Below are 20093 nucleotides of genomic sequence, written 5' to 3' on the forward strand. Positions count from 1 at the left end.
TTCGTAAAAATTATTCGCAATGGTTAGGCGGAAATTCGTGTGTGGGACGAATACATTTCTAAGCTTAATTTTACTGCTTTATGAATATAAAAACCAAAAGGAATGGTATTCTTTGTAAAGAAGACACTCCAAGCTTTCAAATGAACCCATATATGGGCTGATACCATATAAGGAAGGCTATGTAAATGAAGCATAAACATTTTTAACGTCATTTTGGACCCGTATCCGGGTCCGCAGAGTTTAACTGGTTTTAAGCACAATGAACAAGTCTGACTTACAGCTATAATGATGTACTATACCATATTAGTATCAAAATAAAAATAAAACAAAATACAATGTTTTTTCCTATGTAAAAAGTAAAATTAAGTCAGATTTAAGATGAATGGCACTGTAACATTTTTTTTACAATTATTTTCAGTTAAGCACATTTCCGTTCAAATTCTCATTACTGTGAAACTGACTGAATACTATATTCCGAATAATTATCTTTAGAGTTGTTTAGTATTTCCCATTATTCTGAAAGAAAAAAACAACAACACCAAATACTGTAAACAATGCAATAATTTTTTAGGAACAATAAATGCTACTCTGAAAGAAATTTGATGTACAAACAATTTGAACTCTGAAATTGCTAGTACATTTAAAAAAAAAAAAAAACATTACAAAGAAACAGCAAGTAACACGTTTAATAAAATGTGAAATATTGAAGTAGAAAAACTGAAGTAGTATTTTCTTGTAAAACATACTACAATCATCTTTGTTTTATTTGCAACTTAGGAAAAAAACATACTACAATAAGTTTTATTTGCAACTTCAAAAAAATATTTGTTTACAGTGTACACAAACAAGTTTGGTAAACAGTTTTCACTCAGAAATTGCTACATTTCATAATTACAAAATACATAAATAATAAAAAACAGCAGGTAGAAGTTTGAAGTAGAAAAACAGCCTACTTTTGTAAATTTTCTTGTAAAACATTCTCCAGTAATATTTATTTACAACTTTTCCTTTTTTTTTTTTACTGTGTACCATGTTTGAATACTTAATTTTAATAATAATTTATGAATAAATAATAATCAGTAAATAATAATGGGTTTACTGCATTATTATGATGAGGATTTGTGTGAGAAATGTGCTTAATTATCATTCAAATAAAGTTATAAAACATAATATTTCAAAAAGCCAGAATCATTTATTTGTGGATTTTGAGGGTAAAATATAATCCAGACAGGTTTTATGATTCACCAAATAAGTGAAAACAAATTTAATGTGTTGAGTATGCTTATGTACAGTGTGTGTGAGAGTGTTGATGTACTGTGTGTGTGTGTGTGTGTGTGTGTGTGTGTGTGTGTGTGTTTAGAGTTGTTGCACCTGTGTTGGCATACGACCTCTTTATTGGCATATAGTGAAGCTCAGATCAGCTCGCAAAGTTTTGCTTCAAAAAGTTCCTGATTTATTGAATTGTAGAATGAAATTGTGTGTGTTTTTCTGTGTGTGTATGGTGTGTGTCCATGTGTCTGTGGCAAATCAGAGCAAGAGTACAAGGATTTACAGCCCAGTTAAACAGCGAGGGCCGTCTGCTCCTACCTTAAGATCCTCCCTCGGCCCGAAGGGAGGGAGACAGTTTAATGAGATTCCCTTTCCCCTCCTCTTCCTTCGCAGTTCCAGCTTGACATTTGACACATTTCTGCAGTCCTGCACACATAAACACGTGTGTGTGCAAATGAGTGTGCCAGAAGTGTGTCAGGATGTTCTTCAAAAAGAAGCATCAGCATCTTCCAAATGCTGTACATACATGTGTGTGTGTGTGTGCAAGTGTTTAAATGACTGTGCCTAGCCTTGGCAAGTTCCTAATTAGTCTCATATTATATTCATTAGTAGGTGTTTGTGTTGGCTATGTTGAGTGACCTGTGGGAATTGCGGTTCAGCCTAGCGGCTGGCATGTTGGCTGCTTGTGTTGCCAGAATATTGATTATTTTTTAAAATCCATGCAAAGTGTAAGACTAAAACACTTCTGAATGAAGGAGATATGACAATTCACAGAGCATTATTATGCATGTATGTTTAGAACAGGTGTTATTGTTAAATTCAAGTGTCTGAGGAATGTTCACCTGAATAGAGATGATGAGTGGACTGAGTTGTAGAACAGACCTGATAAATTGATATGTGATGTTTAATAAGCTTCTATAATGTACTACATGTGAATTTACGCAAGAAATGTGAACGTAACACTGTAAACGTAACAGTGTAGTACTAGAGCGCGTTCCTCAGCAGGGAGTCCCCGTCATGCACGCAATAAGTGGATTATTGCCAAGAAATTCTCCACACACAAACACATTGGTTTAAACCCAACAGGATTTTTATAAAGACTTAATGGAGACCTCTGTTACACTACTTTTAATATTGTCTCTTAAAATAAAATAAAATAAAATAAATAAATATAAAAATAAAATTAGATTCACCTGAGTGTTGCTAACATGCAGTAATAGTACAAGTGGTATTAAATTTGAAGTGGAATAGGTCAGATTTTCAATTTGTCTTGGATGAATTCAATGAGAAATGTCAGTTCAAACTGAAAACTCTGACTTCTAACTACACACATTAAAGGAGTAGTTCTCCCAAAAATTAAAATTTGATGAAAAGTTAACCTCAGGGCATCCTCGATGTAGATGAGTTTGTTACTTCATTGGACAAATTTGTAGAAATTTAGCATTACATGCCCACCAATAGATCCTCTGCAGTGAATGGGTGCCGTCAGAATGAGAGTTCAAACAACTGATAAAAACATCACAATAATCCAGAGGTAATTTACACGACTCCAGTCCAGTTCATTTATTGTAAAGTGAAAAGCTGCTTGATTGTAGGATGTTTTTACCATCAAACTGTTGCTTCAGGCTAAAATATGAGAGAATCAGGACAGAGAGAAATATGCACAGATCAAGCACCGTTTACACGCAAAAACTTTTTAAACAAATAATGTGATATCTTTATTAGCTGTTTGAACTCTCATTCTGATGGCACCCATTCACTGCAGAGGATCCATTTGTAAGCAAGCGATGTAATGCTAAATTTCTCCAAATCTGTTATATGCTGAAGAAACAAACTCATTCACATCTTGAATGGCCTGACTTGGGTTAGTCAATTTTGAAGCTAATTTTCATTTTTAGGTGAAATAGTCCTTGTATATCTAGATAAATCAGAGTACAGTTTGTGACGTTGTCTTTTTTGAAACTTGAGTTTTTTTCTCAGGAGAAAATCTGAGATAAAGGAGATTTCATTAGATTGCTCATTAGGAGAAACAACTGAGATATCACAAGAACAGCTTATGATTGCATTGCAATTTTTACAGTTTTTTTTCTGATTCTGACTGTCATTTAAATGTGTACTGGCACATTTCATCATTTTTTTCAGCTCATTGTTTGCACACTAAAATATTAAGGAAGAGATTGACATCCCAATATTAAATTGGTACAGACATATTGTACATCAAAGGCATATTGTGTTTAATATGTACTTACTTGATTGTCTGAACACATTTCAGAGATGGTTGTGGCAAACAGCTTTATGAAAGTGTGTGTTTGTGTGTGCGTGTTGGACAGGAAATATAAATCCCCAGAGGTTAGCATCTTTTCAATTATATGTTAGCCAGTTAGTGCCTGAGGCCTGCCACTCAGTGCTGTGTGTCCCCATAAAGCAATGATGTCACAATGGACATTGTAACAGAGACCTATTAGCCTGTCTTTATTGGATGATGTAGGCTTGTTGGTGCTGACCATAGCCAATCATAGCGTGGGTTATGGGAAGCAGTGTGTGAACTGCCTGGTACAGTTCAACACAATACTCATTCACAACTCTCTTATGCCTTCACTTCTCTCTCTCTCACTCACTAACAAACAGAACAGAGTATCTGGGCACAAAGACGTTTGTGTTTAACCTTGGTTACTGTTGATGTTGTCACATCATTGAATATGTTGTATTTTGAAATTTTGTACCACATTATTTCAGTATTGTATTAAAGGATTATATGCTAAAGATAATACAGAGGAGTTTACCTGACAAATAGAATGCCTTAAAGGGATGATATTATTTCCTTGATCCTTTGAGATACCAAAGTTCATTGTTTGTTGAATTGATACTATAACATTTAGATCTCCAACGTTTTCCCAGTCCCTAGAGACTAAGATAAAAAAAAAGAAATGGCTTGTTTTCAACTTTATGACTTCTAAAATGAATTGTTCTCAACTTACTTCTGAAATGAGAAGACAAACCCTGCCTCTGAATATGCATACTTACTTATACAGTATATAGTAGACAAAAAACTTGTGAGATGAGTAGTATGTTTGAACCCATAGTATTCATAAAACTGTGGGAGAAAAGTACCCAGATGACTTTTTACTTCCAGCGAGATTGTGAAGTACACATCTTATCAACACTTTGCTATCCCATGAGGTTACAGGAGGTTTTGTCAATGGATTTGTCAATGCAATTGACCCTTAGTGGGTCACATAAATGTGACAATGTGGCAGATGTAGTACATTCAAATGTCATACTATATACACATAGAATATTTTCTAACAGTCTCAGTATAAATTCATATACATTATTCATAAAATTCATATAAATTTTCATATACATTCATATATAAACATTAGTGTAAATAGTGTAAAAAACATTCTTACATTTTACAAATGATTTACACAGTAAATTAAAAGTGTACCTCAGAAAAAAATTGTATAATACTCCCTTAATGTCCCGACTGAATTCAGAAGAGTAGACATACTTTTGGTAACACAACAGATTGGTCTGACGATCTGCAGTCACTTAAAAGCAAATGTTACAGCTCTTCCATAAACCTTTTTAACTGATGGTCATTAATGGTTCATTTGGTTCCTGATTTTATTTTGTTGTCTTGAACATTTGATTTGTTCATCTGGTTTACTCCTGTTAAACTTGTGTGTGTGTTTTTCTCCAGGTAAAACCAAAAGTGATTGAGCCGTTGGACTATGAGAGCGTACTTGTCCAGAGGAAAACGCAAATACTAAGTGATGTCCTCAGAGACATGCTGCAGTTTCCTATTGATGACTTTCAGGTAAGAACGTCTGTTTATCTGCTCCCCCCTTAGTATCCATTCCTTCATTCTTCTGCTGTCTATTTTTTTCTGCTAGAGGCACATGTACACTTTAGTTCTGTCAGTATTTTTTGTTCTCTTCTTATATGAATTCATGCTGCGATTTCCTCTGAAATGTTATTTTTCAGCATGATTCCGAGCACTGAGTAACCTGTGCAGATGTTAGTTTTCACAGTCTCTCAGTGGTGTGTCTTGAGTTTGCTTCCTCCTTCGGCTCGCTAGGCATACATCACTGTTCTTTCAGTGTTCACGAGGGCCTGCTTGTCCATCACAACCATTATACAACTCTCAAATAACATTACGGTAACATTGTCTCAGGGGATTTCTCAAGCTGCTTCTCTGAATGGAACCATCTACTTGTTTTCCTTTAGAAAGAGGTGTGTATGCGAGAGATCATTGTTATGGGCCTTGGTTTATGAGGAACAGAAACAAAACTGTGTTCTGCGAGCAACAGCCCAGTTAGCTGAAACCAAACAATTCCATTTTAGGATTAGCGTTAGGAAATTAAACCTAAATCTAATGAGAAATTCTAAATCTAATTGTAAAAATGTAAATGTTAAATATAATTCTCAGTCTCAAATCAAAAATCTTGTTAGTCTTAATAGTATTATGAAGACTGGCACTCCATTTATGTGTATACATATGACATATACTGTACTGTATGTGGTCACATTCTACATAAAGCCTAAATCTAACACTCAGACAAACATCTCAGCATTTTTCACATTTTATTAAGACATAATTTATAATGTTTATTAAAGCTGCAGTCCGTAAGTTTTGCCTCTTTGTCGCCATCTCTGTTTGAAAACCTGGAATTGCAGCTGTGTGCGGAATTATCTAGCTTGCGTGGGTTGTGAGTCGGCACGGCTTCAGCACGGATTAATCTAATGTTCTGAAGAGTATGTGTGGCAGTCAGTCACTGCACCGGTGTGGATATTTACTGTACTTCGCCATCACAGATTCTAGCCTATGTCTTGGAATATGACCCAAAAAAGAATTTTCACCATATATTGCCATCTAAACAAGTAAGTAACAAGTCTGCCACGTTTGTTCGTAATGGTGATTAAATCTAAAGATCGGTTAGCTCATATCACATTAAACCGTTCAAATTATTATTATTGTTATACTTTATTCTCAAATGATTAATGTTAACAACATCAGCATTGGTGACTATGCGGATAGTGTGTATTAGCGTGTAGATTTCAATTTCTGCACAGTCTAATCTAATTGTCATACTCTTCGAATTTCATATTAAGAAATTCTTTTAACCCAAAAAGCAAATTATGCTCCCTTCGAACTGGTTTTCTTTAAAATACAAATCTTTGTAATCCCAGGCTATCTGTAATCAGAAGCACATTTATAACTGGAATATAATTTAATTTCATGCACATGTGTTTCATATTAACACATAATCCTTTCTGGATTACAATCCGCTATCAAAATGATACATTTAATTATTCTGGCTGCTGTGAGAAAAGGCTATAAACGATCGGCCACCTGCAGGATCCTCACATAGCCTAGTAGCCGGGACAACTTCTTTATGTTTACAGACATGACGTAATGACGCAGCGCCATGCTCGAATTTCCCGTGAAAACCAACCCGTACCACTCAAATTAGAAAACATTATTATAAGCTAACCATTGTGAATCGGGCTAAAATAAGGTGATAGTTTTGAACACTGGCTGGTTATGTACTTGCTCAAATATTGATTTCGGATAATTTTTAACCAAAAAAAGTTACGGACTGCAGCTTTAAGCATTTTCTTTTTGGTGATCATTACAAATGTTAACTAAATATTAAGTATTGTATTTTATACATTACACAATAAATATAAATCAGTGTAACTCATTTTAGATATAAAAATACACCTGTATAATAAAGTAGATTTACAAATAGAACACACACACACACACACACACTTAGGCTCTCATACAATGCTTCAGCAGTGTATAAAGTCATGCCCAGTCCAGACAAGGCTAGTAAACTGACTCCAGAGCATAACGCCTCAGACTGGTTAGGGATGAGTTCACCAAGATTATTTTCAATGCATAATTTGCTTATTTAAGATTTTACAAGCACACAAGCTGGTTAAAATGAGCATAGCGCTTCGTGTAAAACCCAGGGCTGTACAGCAATGGACAATTTAGCTTCATGGTCAATGTTGGTTTCACATCAGGCCTCAGGCTCTATAGCACAGAGACATTCATTCACATGTGTGCTGGAGTATGAATGCAGACTGAGATGACGTGTCCTAGAAAGGCACATCTGAGACTCTGTATAATGATAGAGCTAGAGACAAGACCCTGTATATGCTAGTTATATTAAATCAGTCCATGTCCTCACTACACTGGGAAAAAAAAAAGATACTTTGGACCAACTTAAAAATCAAATATGATTCATTTTATTGCTACAAGAAATGTCAAGATTTACACGGAACAATCTTTTTTATGCATGTTCATGTGCTCGTCTCTGTATGTAAATAGTATCTGAAACATTTCCACATGTATCCATGTAGATCTCCACTTTGAAGCGTCAGGGCAGAACTCTGTACTCTTCAGTACCAGATGGGGCAGAAAAGAGAGCCAGCAGCCTGCTTGTGCAGGAGGTAAGACCTCATATGCATATAACATACACTCATGGATCAGATCGAAAAGAGTGTGAATTATTAATGAATTGCATTAATTGATAGCGTTGTTTATTTGTACATGTTGTATTGAGTTAGCATACGATTCATTAAAGGGATTATGCAAATCGGACTGCAAACCCACCCAATAATTTTGGAGCCTAGTCTAATGCTATTTGCATGCTGCTACAGCACTTGCATTCCACAATTTAAAGGTCGGATCTGAGAGGATGCAGTGGAATACCACAATCTGGCACACTTTACTGAGACTGTACTACATCGCCTAATCACTGAAGTCCAAGCACCTGAATCATCTCTTAAAAATGCACTTGAACGCGTGTCTGGATATATACCTGGTTACAGTTCTCTTCTCAGGCATTTGATCATCACTTGATGACAGAGGTGGACGAAGTACACAAATCAAGTACTTGAGTAAAAGTACAGTAACGAAGTAAAACTACTTCGTTACTGTTCACCACTGCTTGATGAATTACTGCTGTTAGATCAGACAATGCACACAAACATCTTGCCGTAATAGTGCAAATAGTGCAAAGTCAATTGTGTATTTTTTTCAAATTTTGTCAATTTTTGCAAACAAGTGTAATCTAAGCTTAATATTAAGTGTTATTTACATTAAAATGAGACGTGTTAGTTCTTATAAGAATAATATGACTCATGAATAATATAAATTTAACCCTATAAAGCCTATATTATCATATTTGATATGCACATTTCTAAGGCCTCTAAGTGGCCTTATCATCTCTTTAACATCTCTTTCAGAAATGTTCACCTTCAGGACGTGATAAACACTTCTTTTTTTGCCATGAAATCTTTACTTATTTTTATAAAGCAACTTATAATACTCAGCAAAAAATACATGCTTTATCACAGACTATCATTGATCATATTGGAAGGAATAAGACCTTAGATACAAGTAAAACCAGAGCAATGTATTGAACAAACAGAAATTGTCAACAGGTCAAAACAGATTCCTAGAAATTCCACATTTATGCTACTTCTTCAATAATTCTATTATATGTGTATATGCATTTGCATTAGAATAAACCGTATGTGTGTGTGAGGTCTGGGTCAGGCTAGGGTTGTGTGGATATCACGGGCATTGGGCGTCGTCAACAGAGAGCGTAAAACGATACTTCCTCCCGCTAAAGAGCTCAATGACATCATCAAGGACAGCTGGGCCAGAACCAGGCAGTTTTCCAGCTTTTCACAAATCAAAACATCTGCCTGGGCTGTTAGTCATGTGCACACGTCCACTGTACACCCCAGAACAATATGCATTCTGAAGGATTGTTCTGTTAAACTTGCAAACAACTTCTTGGAAACAACTATGTCGGACATAAAATGTGCGATTGAGTCATTGAGTAAACATTTATCATTCTCCATTACATTACTCCAGAGCCAATGTCATTTTGTTTCAAAAGAGTTGTAATTAAATCTGATCCACAAGGGAAGGCAAACAAGATGAGCTGCCCAAGAACTTTCATTTATTTTCAGTTTTTTTCTTATAATGTCATAAGTCATCAGTGTTGCTGGTTTTGGTGGTTTAGTTGTCCAAATGCTTTTTGTTTTAGTATCGGGAAAAAAACAATAACTTCAAAATAACAAATGTTTAGTCAAGCGTCACTATTGCTGTTGTTCATATTTAGGGTTAGTCTGAGTATTAAACAGACCCTCCTTTAACACTTTGTACTGTGGACGTAAATGAGACCTCAGATTTAATTTTAAGTGATAAAATGGGCAAAAATATCCTACAGTGAAATACAATCAGAAGTTGAGAAAACGCAAAACTTTTAGGCAACCAGCTTCAGGACTTTTTTGAGTTTACTCAAATTAAGGAAAAAGCAGTTGTATAAATTTAATTAAAGTTGTGTGAGTCTGCTTAAAAATTATGTAGATTTATTATTTAGGTTATTTAGATTTATCTCTGTGTCCCTGAACGAGTTTGTAGAAATTGATGCCATGAAATTGAAGAAATGTCACCAAATTGAACACGAATCACACTAATGGTGACTTAACATAAACATAACTTCTTTTAACAAAATGTATTCAAAACTAATTCTGAATAATAAATATTTGCATGTGCTCATAAATCCCTATTCTTTTAACCAAAAACACTAATTATTCAAGTGCAAGGAATTATGGGTGATGAGTGATCTGCTCAGCAGCGTGTTAGGCTGCGTTTACACTTGGCATTAACATGCGACCTGTATCCGGATGTTGTCCACATACACATTGAAAAGACCAGTGTAAATGCACTTCTGATCGGAATGTTATCCGATTAGCGTGTCCTGGTCCAGAAGTAGTCGAGGACGCATTGTGATTGGATGACGATAGATTGCGCCGTGTTCTGATTGACTGATGATCCGATCTGCTTGATCGGATTGCGGTGATCGCATGTTAATGCCAAGTGTAAACGCAGCCTTAGTTTGACCCTCCTCTCCAAACTTGACGTTCTTGCTTTTTAATATTTTAAGTTGCTCATACTAAATGGCTTAAAAAAATTACTTGATTAAATACTGTTTATTTATTCAGTGTCAACTTTTCAAAACAGAGTTTGTCTGACAAAATGGAAGTGGGATTTTTTAGATTGTAGTAACCACTCAGAACACCACAACACACACACACACACACACACACACAAACTGCTTCATAAGTACAACTCATGTTTTGTCCAGATAATGTAAAAATCTAGTTTTTATTTAAATTTTTTACTTTATATTTTTTATTTTATTGTATTTCTATTTTACCCCAAAGGAGTAATAAAACTAACAGATGGAGTACAGAGACAGATAGTTTAGAATAAACACTTGAATGCTTAGTTCAGAATGGTCTTAAATCTACTTTGTCAACTGATCTACTCTCTCGCTGCCTTCCTTTTTCTTTCCATTAATTGGATTTAAAATAAGAAAGCCGTTTTGGGTTTTAGAGGCTTTTAGTTTCATTTTATCCCTTTAAGAACTGCTGAGGACTGAATGCTTGCCTTGCCAACAAAGCAAATAGAATTGAATCTGCTTTAATGTAATGCCCATATGATATATTAGTGTCTGTTTGTGGTGCAGTGTGGTGACAGCTTTAACAGTGATTAGCACAGGGATACAGTCAGGAAATTATTTTCTAAAAAGCTGTTGCCACAGATTGCTTTGGAAAACATGATTCTTATTAGATTACTGGTAGTGTATTAGCCTTTTTGGGATGTTGGGTCCTTGTGTGTGTGTGCTTGCTGGCATATTTGTTTATGTGCTTTCCGTATGACAGTAGAGAGAAGACAGACATGTTTTTTTTTCTTTTTTCTTTTACAGTGCATCAAGACCTACAACTCAGACTGGCATGTGGTGAACTACAAGTATGAAGATTATTCTGGAGACTTTCGCCAACTTCCAAAGTAAGGAACATAAGACTGCTAAAAGTGATTTAAAGAAAGAGAAAAGCAATGGAAAGAGGCGAAGATAGTTATTTTAAGTTATTTTAAGTCCAGCTGTTCTTTGCACATCACAAGTGGTTGACTGATATGTCGGCAAATATTTGGCATTTTTAAATTTTTGGCATCGGATATTTTTTTAAAGATTTTCTGTTTGTCCTACAAGTATCGGAAGCAGTACTTTTAATTTGACAGCACCAGGACTTTTATTTGGGTAGTGTTATTTATTTGAACAGTTCAAAAAAAATTATTAAACAGAAATGTTAAATAAGGAAAGTAAATGGAAGGTAATTTTTATAGTCGTTCCATTTCTATTATTAGTAATACTTTCTCATATTTTCATCATTTACAAATACACATATATATGTAATTTTAACAAGTCATTGAATATGTAGTAAATATTTAAAAATTCTATTATTTTATTTAGTGTGATATCATTGAAGTAGTGGTTGACTGGCATATTGCAAAGTAAATAAATAGGCCGATATTTGACCTTTTTAAATTATTAGTAGTAATTTTTCTGTTTGGTCTTTAAGTTTTTGAAGTAGGACATTTTATTTCGATAGCTCTGAGAATCATTTAATGCAATTATTTATATATATATATATATATATATATATTTAAATTATTGTAATAATTAAAGCATTTCTCAAGATTACTCCATCACAAAATATCAGAAGGCACAGCAGGCATTAGTTTATATAATAATATACAATGTATACTGAGAAATAAGATTTACCTTCCACATCATGGCAATTGTGTGATGTGTGGTTGACTGATGCTTCGACTGTTTGTCCTTAGAACAGAGAAGATTCTTATTTGTTTATAAAGTAAAATACAGTAATCACCAAAACTATATGGAGACTTAAAAATTAGAAAACATTATTACAAGCTAACCGTTATGAATCGGGCTAAAGTGAGGCGATAGTTTTGAAAACTGGTTGGTTATGTACTTGCTCAAATATTGATTTCGGATAATTTTTAACCAAAAAAAGTTACGGACTGCAGCTTTAATATAAATTTTATTTAAAAATGTATTAATGTATCTAATTGAAAATAAATATCACATTTAGTTTACTATTGTTATGTTTATTCTATTTACTATCTTTAAATTAAACAGTGTGATAAATCGGCGATTATATCACCAATTAGCCACTCTGCACTTTTAGATATACCGGTTGACCTCTACTTAGAAAGCAGCTGCCTATGCAGGTAGTCGACAGCAAGGCAGCTCACTAGGTATTGGAACAGAGCCCAAGAGTTATTGTTTGCCAACAGTGTGTTTGTGTGTATGTGTGTGCGTGTGCGAAAAAGAGAGATGCTATTTTACTCACTAATTTTATCAGTGTCCTCATCCTGTCCTGCCCCTGTGTTGACAGCGAGGTCTCGTCCAGAGCTAAATCGGGAACTGTGCCTTTCTTCACACAACAACAACCCATCAGCAGCCCATTTCCTCCTCTCTTTTGCTTTCTCTTCCTCTCTATTTTGTCATTCAGTACATAAATACTCCACCTGTTTCAGGACAGGGCAGCAACCACTGATGTCACTTCCTGTCTTAACTAACGGATGGAGCAATTATGGCTTAGAGGTCAATAACTGGCAAATACATTGTGGAGATCAGGAGACAGCCAGTGTATGGCATTTGGTAAAGGAAGCAGGAGGGATGATGGTGATGGAGGAGACAGAGATAACGTGTGCTGCGTACATGAAGCTCCTTCGTCATCATCATCATGAGCAACATTACAATCCGCCCACTACTCCTTCATGAAAGTTCTGCTAATGCAGTTTCCTTGAACACACATACAGTAGTCAAACACTCGCACATGCACATGTGCACACTCATCTGTGTTTTGCATCAGCTGTGTGAGTGAAGAGCAACAGTGTCCTCGAGTTATAAGCACTGAACCTTTTTGTTAGACTTACAATATGTGCTAAAGACATGAATGATCATTTAGCTTGTTGAGATTTTTTTCCACCTGGAAACCACATAGCCTCCCACTAAAAACCACTCAGAACACCTTAGAAAATGCTAGCAACACTCAGGCAACCACCCCTCAGTACTCTAGCATTGTGATGTTGACCTTTTCACAGGCAAAAAATAGTAAAAGTCTATGTGTCTTATGTTTGTTTTTTGTATTTTGTTCCTTTACAGTAAAGTTCCTCGGCCAGAGAAACTAGCTAGTCACGTATTTGAGGTGGACGAAGATGCAGATAAGGAGGAGGTAAGGGTGAATTGCCTATGATTCCTCATTGTTTTCCCTGGGAAAACAAACAAACAAAAAACACTTGTAGCAGGGGTTGATTTTAAGTCAAACTAACAGATTTTTTTGTTTAGTTATATGAAAATCATGTTAAAACTATTTTGGAAATGTTTTATTATGCTTTCTTAATTTTTCATCTCAAAATACTTTTATGTACAGTTTTTTACACTTTCAGTCTATAAAGCTATGAAAAAATTGATTATATAAATATAAATTATTATTATGACGGAATTATTATTTTTATTATATTAAGTGTCAGAAGACTTTTATTTTGAAAGTGATGAGAACCAAGAATTATGAACCTAGAATTATGTTTCAAATTATGATTGCAAAGAGCAAAAAATATTAGCTATTTTAACATTTGTTGACAATGTTGTAGCGCAGCGAACAATTTTGTCTCTAATGAAGTTTTTTTCTAAATGTAACTACAGTGTCAGTGAAGAACATGATTAAAATGAAATATGAGACAAGTGATAAAAGGTAAAAAGTCATTATAATTACAATCTAGCTGTAATTTAAAAAAACATTTAAAAAAACGTGGAAATATTATTTAATTGCATGTAATTAGGTTACATAAATTATTAAATGTGAAACTTGAGTCAACAGTTTTAAATGTTAAAATCTATCATCTGTCTATCTATCTATCTATCTATCTATCTATCTATCTATCTATCATTTGTTTATTTTATTTTTAACCCACAAATGTGCCATTTATATGATTCAGAATGCAGCACTGTAATTACAGTGATTAATGTCATTATGCAGCCAGGAATTTGATCACATTCAGCTGTTTAAACTCACTCTGTCTTGACCTTTGTTTGATAAACTTATGAAAGAGCACAAGAAACTCATGTGCTATTATTTCTTTACTCCACCATTTTCCTTAGTATGGTGACAGGCAAAGGAAATGGTATTCACCATATCTACATACATGCACCATACTTCATCAGCCTATTACAACACATGATTTCTCTCGCTCTCCTTTTCTCTGTTCTCACTGGCTGATAAGCAGAATAAATAAATAATAAGGAACTTACAGCTCATTAGTAATGCGTTTGTGCGGAGCCTTTGGGACTACATTAGCCTTAGAGAAAGAGCAGACGCAGGACTCTGTCTCTGGGCTATCTGATTCCCTGATTGGGTTTCACCTACATTTCCCAGAATTCCAGCTCCATGTCTGCCGTTCTGTCTGAGCGCTCACTCAGGGATGGAGTTTGTTTGTACAGTTTGAAGGCTGTTCCCTGTAGGAATGAGAGAGAACATAAATAATGGAGGGGGTCAGGTGAAAATGGACTTCATGTTGAAACACGGAGGAGGGCGTCCAGAGGCTCTAATGTGGGAAACTGTGTTAGATATCGACGTTTTTGTTCAGGCTTGAAGAAACAGATGAAGTCACAGTATGTGGGTGTATGATTGCACCTGTGTGTTCTTATATGTGCTTGTTATGTTCTTCCCTGGTTCCTGAAGGATGCTGCCTCATTGGGCTCTCAAAGAGGGGGCGTGTCCAAACACGGCTGGCTGTATAAAGCAAATATGAACAGTGCCATCAGTGTTACCATGAGGGTGAGTTAGCAATATACACAAGCCCTTTTCAGATTTAATGATGATGAATTTGTGATTGAGATGATCACTATGTTTGAAATAAAATAGTAGCATACTGAATAGAACACAGTTTATACTGTATATTTTAAAAAATATATAAAACACAACACATTATGCAAAGATAAACATTTCATAAATTAGTATGCTATATTGTTGTCACCACAATGCATGCTTAATTGGAATCTCTACTCAAAGCTGAAAATAAAAGAAATCTTGCTCGCAAATTACACAGCTGTTATTCATATGACCCCAGTTGATCAATCAGTGTCTTCTGAAGTGAAACAATATGTGTATGTGGAAAAAAATACTACTATTTTAAACTTTTTATGCTATAAAGCATCACTGATAGGTTATAGTATCTCTTTAATTCATTAAAGGCATAGTTTAAACAAAAAAGAAAGTACCGTCATCATTTACTCACTCTGAAGTTGTTCCATAGATGTATGAGTTTCTTTCTTCTGTTGACACAAAAGAAGATATTTCAGAGTTTTATTGGCTACCAGCAACTATTTGGTTACCAACATCCTTTAAAATATCTTCATTTGTGTTCAGCAGAAGAAAGAAACTACAGGATTTGGAAAAGCTTGAGGGTGAGTAAATGATGACAAAATCTTTAAGTGGCATTCACAGTTTTTACCTCAGAAATATTCTTTATTTTATTCAAATAATGTTGAAATGGTTGAATATGGTTGATATTACTTCCAGTTCATTTGTCACACTAAATGGTCAAGTAGAGTGCATTGCATTGTGGGATATAGTAATGTGCTCTAGTTGCACACTGCATGTTTTGAAAAATGTTCATGCATACAGGAGATTTTCATATCTTGCATGGTATGCATACTGCACACTGCAAAAATAGTAGTATTTTTGAGATCCGAGCATAGCCATAGCATCAAGTTTTGATGTCATTGACATGACATGGAGTGCAGTTTCTGCATAGCTTTATGTTCAGCTGCTTGTTTTTAGTCACGGACAGAGCTATGCAAATTCTGACCCTTAGTCCTGCTCTAAGAAGCAGATTTGTGCTCACCATGCGATAGGCAGGAAGTGGGGCCTTACCAACTTCCACTTCTCACTAATCCATTTTCCCATGGTCCCATTCCACTAGATGTTATTTTTAGAATGAACATAGAGTGTTTACATCTGCTATTTTCATTTAATGATCTTTGCGTTCTCTCTTTTTTTCCCTTTAGTCTTTTAAGAGAAGGTATTTCCATTTGACCCAGCTGGGAGATGGATCATACAACTTGAACTTCTACAAAGATGAGAAAATATCTAAGGAACCCAAGGGAACTATCTTCTTGGACTCCTGCATGGGTGTCATCCAGGTAACTACCAGTGTAAGAAGTCCATGACATGTTTAAAAATGCAATTCATACATGTATTGGCTCAAATGGACCTGTTCTATGATGAACAAGTTTTTAATTTTTGAATTTATATATAAATTTGGTTTAGTTTCAAAATGAAAATAAATGTGTACATTTTCTGGGTATATAAAGTAAAAAACAAATTAATGGTTATGCTGTCCTTATGTCATAAAGAAAGAAAAAGGCCTTTCCTCAAAAAATGTGTGAAAAGAAAACTACATGAAGTATTTTTTAATCTTTTATTTTATTCTGAAAATATATTTTAACAAAAAGTCATTTGGTGCAACCAACCTGCATAAATATATAATATAATATATTCCAGCAGACCTCTCATTACTCTGTCAAAGTCTTAAAATAGATAATATGACCTTTTTATGACAAGGTTAGTTCAGGTTCTAAAATGGCATGTGGTACAACTCATATATTAATAATAAATATTTCTAAATTAATAATATTACATAAAATATAACTAAAAACGTATTTTTTCTTGGAAAATAATGATAATCAGATTTATTCAGTGTGTAAGGAAAATGTTATTTATGTTTATCAGTCTGTTACTTCTATTGTAACTCATTATACTGTAATTGACTGTAATTATTGCTTTTTTACTGAGGGATCGAACCAAGCTAACATGATACTCTGTAGTAATCAACATTGTTCCACAAATTTTATCGATGCAGCTTAACTTGTATTGAACCCAGAACATTCCTTTTAAAGTTCATAAGGACGCCAGAAGAATAAATGCTTTGTTTTGTGTATTTACTGCAGCACAAAGCAGTTTATAGAAGGAGTTCAGATCTCTAATAACATCCTCATGAGTCCCTTCCTTTGTCTCGACCAAGAGGGGATATCAGTGTTTGGATGGCCAGTTCCTCAGATGGGGCTACTCAGGGTTGCAGAGAAAGAGAAAAAGATAAAAACGAGCGAGAGGTACAGAGGAAAAGATGAGGTCCAGCCTAATTCACGCATGATTTCTCCCAGGGTCAAATATTTCCATTTTCTCCTGTGGTGCGCACAGTGTGTGTGTGAGTGCAAATGTGATCACATTCCTCGATTCACCAGCCCTCCTGAAAGAATAAAGTACTTCTTTGGTATGCGCAACCTGTTTTCAACATCTGTTTTTAGACATTTTGTCTGTTTTCCACATTTCAGACAAAAGAGAAATAGTAAAAGTTATTTCTAGGTCTAAAACCTAAACATTTCAACAGGTGCACATGCAAAGCAGCCAGATATTCCTCAGCAGTCGTCTGGGAATAAATGGCTTTCAGCTCCTGCTGCAGGATGGATATATTTTCCAGAGTAATTTCTGGTGTAAATTCATCATAAATTCATAAAGTGTAAAATCATTCCAATGTCTTGGGTGTGCTCACATTCCCATAGGAAAGAAAAGTAAAAAAAGAAGAACTTATGTCTCGATTGTTTCTTCTTGACACCAATGAGCTTAAATGGAGTTCAAGTGAAGATTTTACTTCTCAGAATCTATTGTTTCTCAGATTTTTCTTCCAGAACAAATACCTCACTAATAGTCCAGTAAGATTCATAGGAGTTTCATAAGAGATCTAACAATGTCTTGAACTTGCCAAGATACCAATCAAAAGTCAAATTCCAATTTCAATAAATTAAAAACAAAATCTCAACAAATTCTTCCAAGGCTAAATTATATGAGCTATATGCTATTCACTGCCAGTGGCATGACTAGAAATGTCTTTCTTTCTCTGTCACCACGCAGAACAGTAAGGTGCGTCGTTTTGCATTTGAGCTGAAGATGCAGGATAAAAGCACGTATCTTCTGGCGGCAGACAGCGAAGGAGAGATGGATGACTGGATCAGCACCCTCAACAAGATCCTCCACAGCAGCTTTGAGCTCGCCATGCAGGAGAGGAGGAACGGAGAACTGCACGATGGTGTGTGTTTGAGTGTGTGTTTGAGTGTGTGCTTTTCACAGATGTGTGTGTCTGATTTCATATATGTTCGCTGGCATGTGTCGATTGTGACATTACTATATACTGTATATATGTGATAATATAAGATTGTTGTAGAATTGTATTGTAGAATATGCAGACATGTATTTTTGCAGATCCAGCTGGCGTGGTTGTGTTTCATGTATGTGTTCTTTGAAGAGACCACCCACTATTTAAACAACTTTTAAAAGATAGTTCCATATACCCAACACTCCTGAAGTGACGCACACATAGCCATGCACAAACAGTAACACTTAACACCTCTTAAACCCTTTGGATTTCACACAGGAGAGGAGGTTGGGAGTCTTTATTTACATTTGATGAGTTTCAAATGATGGCACATTCCTTTCTTCTCGCCTCGAATAAAACAATAAACACCTGTCGGCCAATCAGAGTGCAGAACCAAATATAACTAATTACTTATGGAGCTTGCTAAGGCGAGCATGACTGTTGCTATTAGTCATACTTAGGGTTTGGGATCAGAACAAACTTCTGACCCTAAGAATTATACTTTTAGTGCCTAACTCGTCTCGCAATGTTTGTTCTACGGACATGAAAGATACCTCAAATCATGCTGAGGAGATGTGTGCTGTTACAATAGACAGATTAATACAATAAAATGGGCAAAGAATCCTTTCGACTTGCCTTTAGGGAGGAGCCCAAATCATATCTAGGGGCTGGAATATCTTGGGAAAGAAAGCAACAACCCAGAACACCCTAGAAACCACATACTGAACATATTAACCCTAGGAACCCCCTAGCAGCCACCAACAACATCCTAGAAACAGCATTTTTACCTTTTTAAAACCACTCAGAACACCTTAGAAGCCACATACTGTAGCAACACCCTGGCAACCCTCCATCCATCCTATCATCCTAGGAACCACCCATAACACTCTAGGGACCCCCTAACAGCCACCCACAGCACCCTAGAAACCCATACCATATATGTTCATGTCTAAAGGGTTAGTTCACCCAAAAATGAAAATTCTGTAAATAATTACTCACCCTCATGTCGTTCCAAATCCGTAAGACCTTTGTTCATCTTCGGAACACAGATTAAGATATTTTTTGATGAAATCCGAGAGTTTTCTGAACCTGCATAGACAGCAAGGGAACCACCACGTTCAAGGCCCAGAAAGGTAGTAAGGACATCGTTAAAATAGTCCATGTGACATCAGTAGTTCAACCGTAATTTTAGGAACCTATGAGAATACTTTTTGTGCGCAAACAAAAATAGTGACTTCATTTAATAATTTCTTCTCTTCTGTGTCAGTCTTCGACGCGCGTTCATGAGAGAACCACGACGCATACCTGTGATGCTGCTGACGCAGGAGCCGGCGTTCTAGCTTTTTATGAAGCTACAAAAAGTATTCTCATAGCTTCATTACATTAAGGTTGAACCACTGATGTCACATTGATTTATTTTAACAATGTCCTTACTACCTTTCTGGGCCTTGAACGTGTCAGCTGCGTTGCTGTCTATGCAGGGTTAGAAAGCTCTCGGATTTCATCAAAAATATAATTTGTGCTTCAAAGATGTACAAAGGTCTTGCGGGTTTGGAAAGACATGAGGGTGAGTAATTAATGACAGAATTTTCATTCCTTTAAACATGAACTATCCCTTCGAAGCCACTCTGAATACTTTAGAAACTGCATAGTTAGCATCCAAACACTCTAGGAACTCCCTCGCAACCACCCATATCACCCT

At 35.4% G+C, this 20093-nt stretch overlaps 1 protein-coding gene across 1 annotated transcript in view; it reads left to right on the plus strand.

Annotated features, from left to right (window-relative positions):
- Positions 1-20093, plus strand: part of LOC107688868 (dedicator of cytokinesis protein 9-like) — a 95597-nt gene that overhangs the window by 39647 nt on the left and 35857 nt on the right. The window contains exons 2-8 of the mRNA XM_016486695.1: positions 4973-5089; positions 7645-7734; positions 11073-11155; positions 13344-13413; positions 14920-15015; positions 16248-16382; positions 18151-18325. Of these exons, the coding sequence (XP_016342181.1) occupies positions 4973-5089; positions 7645-7734; positions 11073-11155; positions 13344-13413; positions 14920-15015; positions 16248-16382; positions 18151-18325 (766 nt within the window). The remainder of the gene's footprint in view (positions 1-4972; positions 5090-7644; positions 7735-11072; positions 11156-13343; positions 13414-14919; positions 15016-16247; positions 16383-18150; positions 18326-20093) is intronic.

This window comes from Sinocyclocheilus anshuiensis, unplaced genomic scaffold (genome assembly GCF_001515605.1).
Source record: "Sinocyclocheilus anshuiensis isolate Anshui unplaced genomic scaffold, SAMN03320099.WGS_v1.1 scaffold101, whole genome shotgun sequence".
NCBI lineage: Eukaryota > Metazoa > Chordata > Actinopteri > Cypriniformes > Cyprinidae > Sinocyclocheilus > Sinocyclocheilus anshuiensis.